Genomic DNA, 12721 nt, shown 5'->3' with positions numbered 1-12721 from the left:
GGGGGGGGGGGGGGGGGGGGGGGGGCCGCAGTCGCGGCCTTTTTTTGTGATCCCCCAGGTCCCGCTCGCGGCCTCGTGCGGAATCTTGTCTCCAGCGCATCCAACCCGCCTTTCTCAGTCTGCTGGTCATCGGGACCCTTGTCCACTTTGCCTCTCGCGGCAGTGCCAGCCCAGACCGGAGACAGTCCCATCGAGCCCCCGGCGGTGTTCCGTCCCGAGAGAGAGAGAGAGGGCCACTCCTCGGCCAGAACGCCCACAACAAAGGGTAGGCTGGCGATCTGCATCTTTGGGCGGAGAGTCACACAGCTCCGGCGGGAGCGACATACAGGGGCGACGCAACGAGAGGGCACAACCTGCGCCGAGAGAATGAGCACCCTTTTGTGTCCTTGGCGGGGGGCGGGAGGGGGGGGAGGGGGGCGGGCAGGGAGGGCCCCCTCATGGAAGGGGGCCCGGGGGGAGGGAGACACCTGGGAAAGAGGGAGGTGTTGTCCTTGGACGGGTCCCCTTGCTGGAGGGCGATGTGCTCGCCCCTCCTCTCGGAACGAGGAAGGGGGGAGAATAAATCTCCTCGGCGCTTGATCGCACGAAGAAGCATGGTCCAATTTGGCGGAGGGGCGGCGCCGAGGGGAAGCGAGGCCATGTGCGAGCGCGGAGGAGGCGAGCAGAGCGAAGCCCCGACGGTGCGTCGAGGGCGGCATGATGGTCACAGGAGGAGGGGAAGCTGCCATGCGGCTGTGCGCTTCTGGTCGGGCGATGGGTCACTAGGCGGGGACCGGGCCACCCCACGCCCAGGCACGAAAGGAGGGCGATGTTCCGCGATCGCCCGCTCCCCGGAAGACACTCACCTGCCAGACTTCTCGCGGGACCCGCACATGTGTCGTCGGCTCTTTTCGGCATTCGGACGGCCTGGCGAGAATACGCGCAGCGGCCCCGGGTCGACTCTGCCATCGGCCGAGCAACCACGGCCATGCCCGTGTCCATCGCTGGGCGGCCGGCAGGGCAAGGCGCACATGCCCCACAGGGACGCGGGAGCCTCACGCCACCGGTCTGATATCTTTTGCTGCCCATGTGGCTGCCCCAAGCGCGTCGCCTGGCAGTTGCCCCTCCTTGAGGCGTTCCCCTCCCAGGCGCACCGGGGTGTGCCATCCTCAACTGTCAGCCTCGCCAGGCGCGATGCGGGTGTCGGCCTGGCCCTCACACGCACACACTTTCCGGTCGATGGCGTGGCCGGGCCGCCGCCACCAACGTCTCCACAGCTCGAGCACATCGTGTCATCGGCGCGCTCACAGCACGGAGAAGGCCCCCCCCTGTCTTGTCTTCCCCCTTCCTGCGCGGGAGAAGACCGTCTCAGCCCGGGGTCGGGGAAAATAGTGTGCCCAGCTTTTGCCGGATTGCCAAAAAGAATGTGTGATTGGAGTGGGACTCGAACCCACGAGGTTTCCCACTAGTACCTGAAACTAGCGCCTTAACCACTCGGCCATCCAACCAGCTGGTGAAAGCAGCTCGCGCGAAATGGCTATTTATTCTCGACGTGCGACCGGAGAGTCGCCTCCGGCATACGGTTGTCGGCGTTCCGCTCCGCTCACCTCCCCCCCCCTCCGCACTCGCCTCAGCCCGCCCTGCTCGGTTCCCGCCGGGTGTTGCCTCTCCGCCAGCTTGGGTCACACACACACACACACACACACACACACACACACACACACACTCTCTCTCACCGCGAGCGACTGTCAAAAGGACCATTCTCCCTGTCTGCGAAGGTGGCGCGAGCGTCGATCCTCATCCACACCATCCGTTCCCCCCTCTTTTCCCCTTTCCGCCCCATGCGTCTCCTCCCTTCCAGGCATACCCTCTCCCCCTCCATCCAACAGCCCTCCTTTTGCTCGTCTCCCCACCAAGGGCGCAAGACCTTGAGGGCTGCTCAATCTCTTGGCGCAGACCGCGCCTTCCCACTACCTTGTCCCTGCATGTCGCGCGCTCCCGCCGGAACGGTGTGACTCCCCCCCCCCCCCCCCCAAAGATGCAGATCGCCAGCCCTCTCCCCTCTGCTGCGGGTTCTCTGTCCGAGCAGGGACTCTCTGTCGGGACGGGACACCTCCGGGGGGGGGAGGAGGGGGGGCTCTCTCTCTCTCGCCGGGACTCTCCTCACCGGTCCGCCAGAGTCAGCATACGCATGTCGGAACCGGGGTGTTCCAGCCGCTCGTTGGTGTGGCCACACAAAAGCGAGACACCGGTAAAAAGAAGGTGTGATTGGAGTGGGACTCGAACCCACGAGGTTTCCCACTAGTACCTGAAACTAGCGCCTTAACCACTCGGCCATCCAACCAGCTGATGAAGGCCCCGGCGACTCGCGGCCACAAGAGCCGTGGCTCTTTGGATGGAGCTGCGCGGAGTGCCGCCTTTCTTCTCACTTCCACAAGCGGGTGTCCATCGTTCACAGCCCATTGGGCAGGTCTGTCCCTCCGTGCCAAAGGGCCACATGCAGTCACCCATCACGGGAAGCAAGAAAGAGCAATCGATGGCCACCCTGGCACACCAAAGTCGGCGCATTCATTGCTGATTGTATTGGAGTGCCCAGCTAAGGGGGAGAGGGGAAAGAGGGGAAAGAGGGGAAAGAGGGGAAAGAGGGGAGGAGGAGGCAAATGCTCTTTATGTGAAGGCCGCTCTCGAGGCGCGCACGCGTCGGATTCACAAATCATCCAGCGGGATGTCCGCAGGATCCATGCCAGGCGGGATTTCCTGTGACATGGAAGAAGAGGGAGACAACGCGGCGACAGGAGGCTCGGGGGCGGGAGGCTCAGGGGCGGGAGGCTCGGGGGCGGGAGGCTCAGGGGCAGGAGGCTCGGAAGTGGAGGGTGTCTCGGGCACTGCAGCTGACACATCGTCGGGAGACACCGCGTCGGGAGGCACCGCGTCGGGAGACACCGCGTCGGGAGACGCAGCATCGGGAGACGCAGCATCGGGAGACGCAGCATCGGGAGACGCAACATCGGGAGACGCAACATCGGGAGACGCAGCACTCGATGGCGCTGGATGGTCAGGGGTACCATCGGTGGCTGCGGCATCTTCCGGGCTGGCGTCCTCAGCATCGGAGGCCTGATTGGCAGCATCCGCAGTGGTGCCGGAGGCGGCAGATTCTTTTGCCGCTGCCAGGGCGATCTCTTCGCTTGCCTTCGCCTCCCGGGCTCGCGCCCACAGGATGTAGATCAAAACCAAGGCCAAGTTGACCAGCAGCACCACCGGCAGGCAAATGACCAAAATCATGAGCATGGCGGCTACATGCATGTGCGTCAGCATTCGAGCAGCCGCGCGAAAAAAAAAAACAAGACAGGAAGAGCAGGCAACGGAGATACCGGAAAGGGGGGGGGGGGGGAACGGGAAAAGCAGAGGAAAAAGGGAAAAAGAAAAGAGAAGAAGCACGTACATCCTCCGACAACTCCACTGCCAGCTTCAACCAGACCGCATCCCCCCGCGCCGGGCCCATCACACGTGTCGCACAATTCATGACACGCCCAGCAGGCGCCATCCCCCTCGTACCAGCCATCCGGGCAGGCGGCCACACAGCTGCGCGGTCCGTGCTCGCCGGCAAGTCGCACCGGAAGCAGACCCTCATCGCACTGACCACAGTCCTCATGGTGGCCCGGGCAGGCGGCACATCCGTCGCCGCACGGCCGGCACACATTGGCCAGGCGATCGGTGTGCCACCTGGCCGGGCAGGATGTCTCGCCGGCCGGCAGGCAAATGCCCTCGCCAGCCAGCAGCAATCGACCATCATGGCACCGGAGGCAATCCGCCGGCGCCGGGGACAGACAGCTGGCACACTGGCCGGCACATGCTTCACACCGGGCCCCGATGGCCGGCGTGGCGCCATGCTCCACCGCGAAGCCCGGCGGACATAGCGCCACGCAGCCCACCCCGCTCAGGAGACTCAGCCCCTGGCGGCAGGCAAGGCACTTGTCGGCCTCGGCCGACTTGTCGCACGAATGGCAGGTTGCATGGCAGCCGGTGCAAGTGGGCCCGGTGGGGCCAAGCGCATCGACAAACTCCCCCAAGTCGCACTCCTCCACGCAAGTGGCTCGAGACCGAGCCATCAGCAGGGGCCCCGCACAGGAGGTACAGTGGTCGGCATGGCCGTGGCACGTCTGGCAAGCCGGGCCACAGGGGCGACAGATGCCTGCCTCCATGAAGAAGCCATAGCCACACTCGGAGACACATCCATGGGTCGGATGGAGGGCCATCCCCGTGATGCATGTGGCACACTGCCCCGGCTCGGGCCCAGTACAGGACACACACCCAGCCGCGCAGGCCTCGCATGGAGAGGCCTCCGCCTGGGCAAAGGTCCCGGCCGGGCATTCCGACACACAGCCACCCTTCCAGGGGTGGGGCGTCGGCGGACGGCACGCAGTGCACTGGTCGGCTGCCGGCCCCGAGCAGGAGGCACAGCCTTCATGGCAGGCAGTGCACTTGCCAGCCACCGGCGTCATGTCGCCCGGGCAGGAGGGCAGGCACCGGCCAGCATGCAGGTAGGCACCGGCCGGGCACACGTCACACTCGTCCTCCCCCGGGCCGGTGCATGTCAAGCAGGAGGCAGCACATGCCTGGCACTCGCGGCCCCCTTCCGACAGGGTCATGGCCACTTCGAAGAAGCCCAGGCAGGGGCAGGAGGGCAGGCAGCGGCCGCCCTCAAGGACATGGTCCGCCGGGCAGGACAGACAGGCCCCCGCCAAGTGCGATGTGCATGTGGCACACGACCCATGGCAGGGCAGGCACGCGTCCCCGCCCGGCGCGGGGTATGTCCCGGCCGGGCAGACATCGACACACGTGGCATCCAAAGACAGGAGCTTACCCGGCCGGCAGGCCAAGCAAGCCCCATCATCGGCGGGATGGCATGCCTGACAGGACGAGTCGCAAGAGGTGCATGTGGGACATGCCGGCGGGGTGCAGACATTGCCCTTGGACAGGCGCCAGCCCGGCAGGCAACTTTGACACTTGGTCGGGGAGCCGGAGCAGGTGGCACAGGCAGCCGAGCAGGGAACACACCCGGGAGCACCGCTCGGACGGAATGTCCCACTCGGGCAGGTCGACACGCAGGTAGTCCCATGCAGCAGCAGCTTCCCGGTGCATGTAAGACACTCGGTGGCCAGGGGCCCGGTGCAGGTGGCACACGAGCTGTCACACCGGATGCACTGCACGCCGGAAAGGTCGGCCTGGAGGCCGGCTCGACAGGCCCGGCACACGGCATCCGGCTGGGCCGTTTCGCAAGCCATGCAGCCGGCATCGGCACATGGCCGGCAATCGGCGGACCCGACAAATGCCGGGCCCATGCCTTCGGGACATGTGCGCACACACTCGCCAGAGGGGCTTCGCAGCCAGCCGCCCATGCATTGGATGCACTCCGACGCCGAGGGGCCCATGCAGCCGGCGCACGCGGCATGGCAATCGTGGCACTGGCCAGGCACCCCGGCCGGAAGGAAGCGATTCCCCACACAGCTGGGGCATTTCCCGGCCTCGGTCGTGGCCGCGAGACAAGGGACACATTGGCGGCCATCATTTGCCAGGGCAAAGCCCTCCAGGCACTGGGCCACACAGGCGCCCGACTGGAGGACAGCCCCCCCGGAGCAGGCAGCGCACAGACCAGGCCGCGTGGCCGAGCAGGCAGCGCAGCCGGCCCCGGGACAGGCCGCACACCGAGCCGGCGACACCGGCATGCCGGTCGACTCGTCAGCCACCGGCAGGTAGCCCGGCTGGCAGACACAGCGCCCAAGCTCCGGGGCCATGCCCACCGGGCAGGCACAATCATCGGCCCCCGGATGCACGGGCATGGCATGCTGGATGCACTCACAGGCATCCGGACGCCGGGGATCCACATGGCGCAGGTGCCCGGCACAGGCGACGGGCCCCGGGCCGGGCCGACCAAACACACGCACTTCCACCAGCAATGGGGCCATCTGACGATCGACCTCCAGCAGTTCCACCTGGCCGTCGCCATCCAAATCCATCAAGTGGAAATCGATCGGCCCGCCGAGGAAGGGCCGCTGCGGCCGCATGGGCACCCGCCGGAAGGACTTCTCGACCGGACTCCGGTGCACGTAGCCCGTCACATGGCCCGCCTTGGAGCACATGACGACCAAATCCCTCCGACCATCACCATTCAGGTCCATGGTCCAGAACCTCGGGGCGTAGTAGAGCCGAGCCGGCTCCAGGACCAACACCGGGCAGCCGCCGAAGTCCGGACGGCCTGCCACGAGGCCCGACCCGGGCGGCGTATCAAGCCAGGGCTGATCCATGCCGGGATGCCAGCATGCACGCTCGAGCAGACACTCCATCGGATGCAATGTGATGCTGTTGGGCCGGTCGTCCGACCAGGCCAATGCCAGCCAGGGCCGATCCCCCAGGGTCGGCCGATAGACAACCGGCTGGACCAGGCTCTCGGGCGCCGACGGCAGGGGGATCACGCATGTGCCCGTGCTGGCCGAATAGAGCAGCACACCGGCCGGCGTGTTGGAGCTTGGCCGCGAGCCGGAGTCCTCCGACTGGGCATGGGCCGCCGCAGGGTCAGATGCCAATTCCGGCATGAAGGTCGTCAAGTCCGACACGGCCAGCGCCACGAAGAGGTCCGGCGTGGCCAGCCCCGGAAGCCAGCCCGACTCCCAATGCAGCGGCATTTCATACTGCAGCGGCTGCTCGATGTACACGAAATTGGTGGGATTCGCCTGCGGCGGCTCCAGGCCCAGGATTTCCGCCGGAGCCACCGTCACCAGGGACCGGACGCCGTACAGACCAAGCCGCGCGAGCAAGAACACGAAGGGATGGCGCTCGGTGGTCGGGTGGAGCAGCGGGAAGAGGTACTCGCTCAGTGGCTCTGGCAGGGGCAGGGTCAGCATGTGTCGCCGGGTCGGGCCATAGGGCGCGGGACCCGGCCGACGCGCCGCACTGGGCAGGAGGGACTTCAGCACCACCTGCGGCGTGACCGGAAGGGCTTGCCCCTGTCGGAAGGCGAGCACCCGCGTGTCGCCGGGGCACAAATCAACCCTCAAGTCGCTCGACAGCTGGAGGATGATGTCCCCGAAAGTGGCCGTATCGCCAAAGACGAAGTTCTCCACCGCCGACCGGGGCCCATTCGATGGCAGGAGGATATGCATCATGTCGTCGCCATGCTCGTCGGTCGGGGCGGCCGGGGCGTCAAGATCTGCCGTTCGACTGGCCGCGCGTTTCTCCTGAAGACGCGTCAGCCAAGGCCGGGGGACAAATGCCCGAGGGGTGCCAATAAGAGCATGTGCCGGCACCAGGTCCCCCGAGTTCATGGCGGTGGCGAGGGCGGCGAAATTGTCCTCACCCTGATCATCATCATCATCGTCGCCATTTCCATGCTTTGGCTTGCGTGGCTTGCCCGGCTTGGGTTTGCCGCCCTGGTCGTCCTCGCCCTGGTCGTCATCATCATCATCATCATCATCATCATCATCATCATCGGTGTCGTCGTCGGTGTCGTCGTCGGTGTCGTCGTCGGTGTCGTCGTCAGTGTCGTCGTCGGTGTCGTCGTCAGTGTCGTCGTCGGTGTCGTCGTCGTCATCGGTATCATCGCCGCAATCGCTGTCACCACCGCCGTCAGTCTCATGGCCGCTGTCACTCTGATCGCCACTGCTCTGGCCGTCATCGCCGCTGCTTTGATCATTGTGCTCGTCGCTCTGGTCACTGCGGGCGTCGCTGTCCTGGGCCTCACTGTCTTCCTCATCGCCGGTGCTCGGAGGGCAGCCATTCTCCGCGGTAAGATGCTGCACAACATCCGGAACGCTGATGACACGCGTTTGGGCCGGCAGACCATCCACGCGAAGGTGGCCAACTGGCACGAAGATGGCATCGGCCCGAAGGGCCGACCCACTGCGTGACATGACCAGCAGATGCGGAGACGCCGCGGCCACCGGCTGCAGAGCCCCGGCGTCGGCGCCCAGGCGAACCGGACGAGTAAAGTGCAGCCCAGCGATTTGCTGCTGAGCCCACGAATCATGCAGCGGGAAGTCATCCAGCAGCTCGAACACCTCACCAGGCAAGGCCTCAACACAGCGGCCCCCTTCGGACGGCTGGTCGTCGGTGTCCGAGCAAGTTGTCCGGCACTGGCCATCCGTGGTCAGCACGAACCCGGGCTCGCACTCGAGGCAGCGTTCCGGAATGCACAGCCGACATTGCTCGAAGTGGCAAGTTGTGCAGACTATTGTCAGGAGGATGGCGGTGAGGGTGGTGTCATCGATGTCATGTGCGTGTGCGCGTGCGTGCGCACATTCGGAGATCAAGAGGTCAGTAAACAAAGGCAAAAGAGGCCGATGCAGGGCCAGCAATCAAGTGGCCGCATGTTGGGGGGGGGGGAGCGCACCACCATCTTCATCGCGCGATAGGCACCACGTGCAAAGGGGGGCCACGTCCGACCCCAAGCTGGCAAGGCCGGACGAGCACCGACACAAGTCCGAAACCTGGAGGTTGGTCGGGGCAGCAGGGTTCCCCGAGCCGCCGCCGCCGCCGCCGCCGCCGTGCAGGGCATCGGCCAGCGAATCGCCCCGTTCAAGCTGAAGACGCCATTTGGCCGGCAGGTCACACTGCCCGACCATGCCGCATCCACAGCCATTTTCGGGGGAAGCCAGGCGAAAGACCGCCAGCGCACCGGACACCGAGTTGTAGAGGGCCACAGTGGGCGGGGCGTCCGGGCCTTCCGCTGCAAAGGCCCGCACCCGGGTGGCCGTGGGATTGTCGGCCAGCGCCGCGAAGACCCGGCCATCCTGGTGGCGCGGAACAAAGGGCTCCAGGTTGACAGCCAGACGGTCGCTGCTGTCGGTCTGGCGCAAATCCGCCACGAAGGCCCATTGACCATCCCACAGGAACAGCCGCTGGACCTCGGCCGGCGCAGGGCGGGGATTCACCTCCACGGCAAAGGCCTTCGGGGCTCGGTTGCTGGCGTAGCCCAAGTGGCTGGGAGACAGAACCGCGATCGGCCGGTCAAAGCGCGGCCGGTGCTCCTGACCGAGGGCGCGATTGCGCAGGAGCCACAAAAGCGGCGACCCGGGGCTCGGCTGGTTCACCGCCAGCAGAAGCCCCGGACGCGGCCCGGCGATCGACCCGACCACATGGAGCTGCCCGCAGGGGACATCCCCCTCGATGAGCGGCAGCCCGAGGGTGGTCCCGGCCGGGGCATGGTGCTCATGGCTGGTGGCCGGCACCCAAAGCAGCTGGCAATTCTTGCCATCCGGCTTGCCGGAAGTGCTGACCAGCATGACCAGGCGCTCGGGCTGATTGGCACCCGGGTCCTGGTCCAGTGCCAGCCATGCGGTCGAGTGGACATGCGCCTTGGCCGGGGCAAGCCACCGACGTCCATGCCAGCCGAGCAGCGTCACCGCCAGGTGGCCCCCGGCGATGTGGCCCATGCGCAAGTGTTGTGCATGCGGCCGGCCAGGACCGGCTGTCGGCAGGCCAGCTCGATGAACCCCGGTGCACAGGGGCGCGTCCTTGGGGTGGGGCCCCGAGCAAAGAAGCATATGCTCATCATCCGGCAGCACGACAGCCGTGGGCCCCGTCGAGGGATTGGACAATGGCCGAAGGTAGCGCGGCTGCCAGGCGGCGTGGGCCTCCATCTTCTCCATCAGGAGATCCCCACCGAGGGGATGGACCGCGAAGGCCAAGGCCACCCCACTGGCAGATGTCTGGTCGCCCTCGGCCGGGAAGAGGAGCAACCCTTCGGGGTGATTGCCCAAGGAGCCAGACGGCAGCCGCAGTGTTTCCACATCCGCCAGCTCCTGGATGGTGGGCAAATTGGCCGGTCCAGCGGTGTGGGGCTGCGTCACTTCGAGCGCCTCGGCGCCGAAGATGTAGTGCAGGAACTCCGGCACCGCCTGGTAGTAAACCGACGTCGGGCGCCGAGTGGACACATCCACCAGAGACTGGTGATAGGTACTCCGGCATCGACCGGCCTCGAGGAAACGACCATCGGCACATCCGGTGCATGCATACTCCCCGGGAGCGGAGCATGCTCGACAGGTGCTGTGACAGGGCCGACAGCGATTGTCTTCAAGGGAGTGGGGGAGCCGGGGGAGCGGGGAGAGCCGGGGAGCCGGGGGAGCCGAGGGAGCCGGGGGAGCGGGGGAGCCGGGGGAGCGGGGGAGCGGGGGAGCCGGGAGAGCCAGGAGAGCCGGGGGCGGAGGGCGGAAGGCGGGGGGCGGAGAGCGGAAGGCGGAAGGCGGGGGGCGGAGAGCGGGGGGCGGGGGGCGGGAGGCAGGGGGCGGGGGCGGGTCAGAGACACACAGGGAGGAGAGGGGACGGGAAAAGGAGGGCCAGGCGAGAGAAGCCAAGAGGAAGCATGCCAGTGAGGAGCGAGACACCCACCAGAAGAAAACCCACAGGCAGGGCGGCCGCGAGGGGGGAAACGCACCTTGCGCACGGTAGTGTCCGACACGACAAAACTCGCACGGGGCCAGGGGGAAGTCCGGGTCGGCGCTCGGGTCCTCGCAGGCGCATGTGGGGGCCGTGTAGAAGGAGGCACCACGCGCGCGCTGGCACACGCCGGCCGGGCCACACAGGCACCGGGGCGTGGCAGCCACCTGGCTCAGGAGGAAGATGTCTCCGCCGGTGGTCGAATGGGCCAGGGCCAAGTCCGGGTGGCCATCTGCATCGAAGTCGCCAATGGCCACCGACCGCCAGACGCCCGACGTGGACGAGTGGTCTGGCAAGAGGGGGCGTGCGCCGGCGTGCTTGAGGCCGCGCTCGGCAGGCTGGGCGTCCGGGCGGATCGGCCCCGGAAGCAGCCACACCCGCGAGCCAAATGCCAGGACCAAGTCGTCGGCGGAATGGCCGCTCAGTCGGCCGGTGGCGGCCTTGGGATGGAGTTGTGCCGCTGGTGTGGCTCGAAGTGCCGGGTCATTGGCCGACATGTCGCCCAGCGGCAGGGTCACCGGAGCCGCGAGATTGGACGACAGGAGAAGTGTCACCCGCGGGGGGATGCCCGACCCGAGGCCCGAGATGATGGCCAGATCCGAGGGCAGGCCGTCTCCATCGAAGTCCCCGACCAGCAATTGGCCAACGCGCAGGCCGGCCGGCAGGCGGAGGAGCTCCTGCAAGTGGGCCACCTGGCCTCGGGCGCCGACTTGACTCAGCCAAAAGACACTTTGCTGGGTGGGAGAATGCCCGGCAAGCGGGCCGGGGGACGGGGCCTCGGCGACCAGCACGGCATCCGCTCGGCCATCGCCATCCATGTCCGTGGCCCGGAGGAAGTCCAGCCGCCCGAGCTGCGGGGCCAAGTGCCGCACGGGCAACGGGTGGGCGGTCATCGGGCCGAGAGGGCGCAAGGTGAGCCCCTCGTGCGACCGGTCAATGGATAGCACCAAAACCGGCCGGTCAGGCCGGGGATCATGGCGGTCAGCCAGCAGGGCCGGCTCCACGGGCGAGTCCAACGGGAGGCTGACCGTCCGGCCGGCGCCATCGGCCAGCAGCAGGGTGCTTGGCTGCAGGCCGGCCACCGCCACCGTGTGGCCAAAGGCATTGGACATCACCGGATCGGGCCGGATCAATGGATGCGTCGCGAGATCGCCGACAAAGCGCCGATCCGGGCACCAAGCGGCCCGATCGGACCCGGACAGGAAGAGGGCCGGCCTGTCGGATGAGCCGGTCGTATAGACCGAGCCAAAGTAGCTCAGGTCATCTCGGCCATCCCCCGGCCCGAGGATCATGCGGTCGGCATCGAAGAAGTCGCAGAAGCGAATGTCCGCTCGGGAGACATCCCCCGGGGGCAGGGCACTTGGTGCCTGGGCAATGCGCCGCAGCAGATGGTACTCCGGATTGAAGGGCGTCGGGGGTGGCGACGTCGGGTGATGTGCCAGCACCGCGGAGGGGTGGCTCGCAAGTGCCAGTAGCATCGACAGTGGCAGCAGCAGCAGCAGCGCCATCGCAGGTGGCCGGCTGGGTGGCGGCCGGGAGCGAGGCCCAAAAGGCCGCATGCTCATAGCACGGGCGTGGGCGTCCACGGGAGTCGGGAGATGGGGGCGGGGGGGGAGAGAGGGATGAGAGGTGCGAACGAAAAGGCAGACAGGCCCCCGCAGACCAGAAGCTGGGGGGGCAGGGTGGGGGCCGGGCGGAGGGGCGGGGGGGGGGGGGGGGGGGGGGGGATGGGGGGTGCGCGATGATTGGGGGTGCGGGGGCCTGGGAGCCGCCACACAAGTTACCCCGGGCCGGCTGCATGATTCCCCGGGCGCCTCCTGGGCCCTGGGGCCGGGTCTCCTCCTCGCAGGTGGCCACGGAGGGGGGGAGGGATTGCGGGGGTCACTTCGGCGATCACCCCCCCTCCCCCCCAAACAGGCCGGGCGAGAATGTGGGACTGTCCTGTGGGAATCGGCGCCCAGACCTCGCGGCCGGTTGACTGCGCCGATATCCCCCCCCCCGCACCCCCCCCAGCCGGGTGGCGATGACAACCGCGACCACCGTGCCTCCTGTGGTGCCCTGGTCTGCCGGCCCGGGGCGCATATGCCGCCGCGATACGCCCCCCCCCCCCCCCCCTTCCGGGGACTGGCCCGAGAAGCGAGAGAAAGTGGCTTCTCAAACGGGGCACGGAGCGAGGGACATACCGGAGCCGGCCCGGTGGAGGCGCGCGCGGAAGCGCCCCGGCCGCAGGCTGGGGCTCGCCTCCGGATCCAGGGGTAGGCGCCATGAAGGTTGGCACTTGACACCAGGTGCCAGCTTTCGCCATGGCGTC

The 12721-nt window shown here is 67.4% G+C and overlaps 1 protein-coding gene and 2 non-coding genes across 3 annotated transcripts; all 3 read right to left on the bottom strand.

Annotated features, from left to right (window-relative positions):
• Window positions 1-1408: 1408 nt before the first annotated feature.
• On the bottom strand, window positions 1409-1487 carry H696_00035. Its single transcript has one exon. It is a non-coding gene; the product is annotated as a tRNA-Leu (tRNA).
• A 757-nt stretch (window positions 1488-2244) lies between these two features.
• H696_00034 lies at window positions 2245-2323 on the bottom strand. Its single transcript has one exon. It is a non-coding gene; the product is annotated as a tRNA-Leu (tRNA).
• Window positions 2324-2498: 175 nt separating this feature from the next.
• On the bottom strand, window positions 2499-12103 carry H696_00033 (hypothetical protein). Its single transcript, XM_009493869.1, has 4 exons — window positions 10409-12103; window positions 8366-10045; window positions 3422-8203; window positions 2499-3272 (listed from the first exon to the last, which is right to left on the bottom strand). The coding sequence occupies exons 1-4, from the start codon at window positions 11973-11975 to the stop codon at window positions 2686-2688; spliced, it is 8616 nt and encodes a 2871-aa protein (XP_009492144.1). The 5' UTR covers window positions 11976-12103; the 3' UTR covers window positions 2499-2685.
• Between the last annotated feature and the right edge of the window lie 618 nt (window positions 12104-12721).

Source organism: Fonticula alba (genome assembly GCF_000388065.1).
Source record: "Fonticula alba strain ATCC 38817 unplaced genomic scaffold supercont2.1, whole genome shotgun sequence".
NCBI lineage: Eukaryota > Rotosphaerida > Fonticulaceae > Fonticula > Fonticula alba.
This window is presented reverse-complemented; position numbering and strand designations above follow the sequence as displayed.

Bases quoted from the DNA above. Each gene is read 5' to 3' on its own strand.
- H696_00033 (XM_009493869.1), bottom strand. From the start codon at position 11,975: ATGAGCATGCGGCCTTTTGGGCCTCGCTCCCGGCCGCCACCCAGCCGG. The intron at 8,204-8,365 runs GTGCGCTCCCCC...TCCTGACAATAG, and splicing joins ATCGCGCGATGAAGATGGTG to TCTGCACAACTTGCCACTTC. The intron at 3,273-3,421 runs GTACGTGCTTCT...ACATGCATGTAG, and splicing joins CAGTGGAGTTGTCGGAGGAT to CCGCCATGCTCATGATTTTG.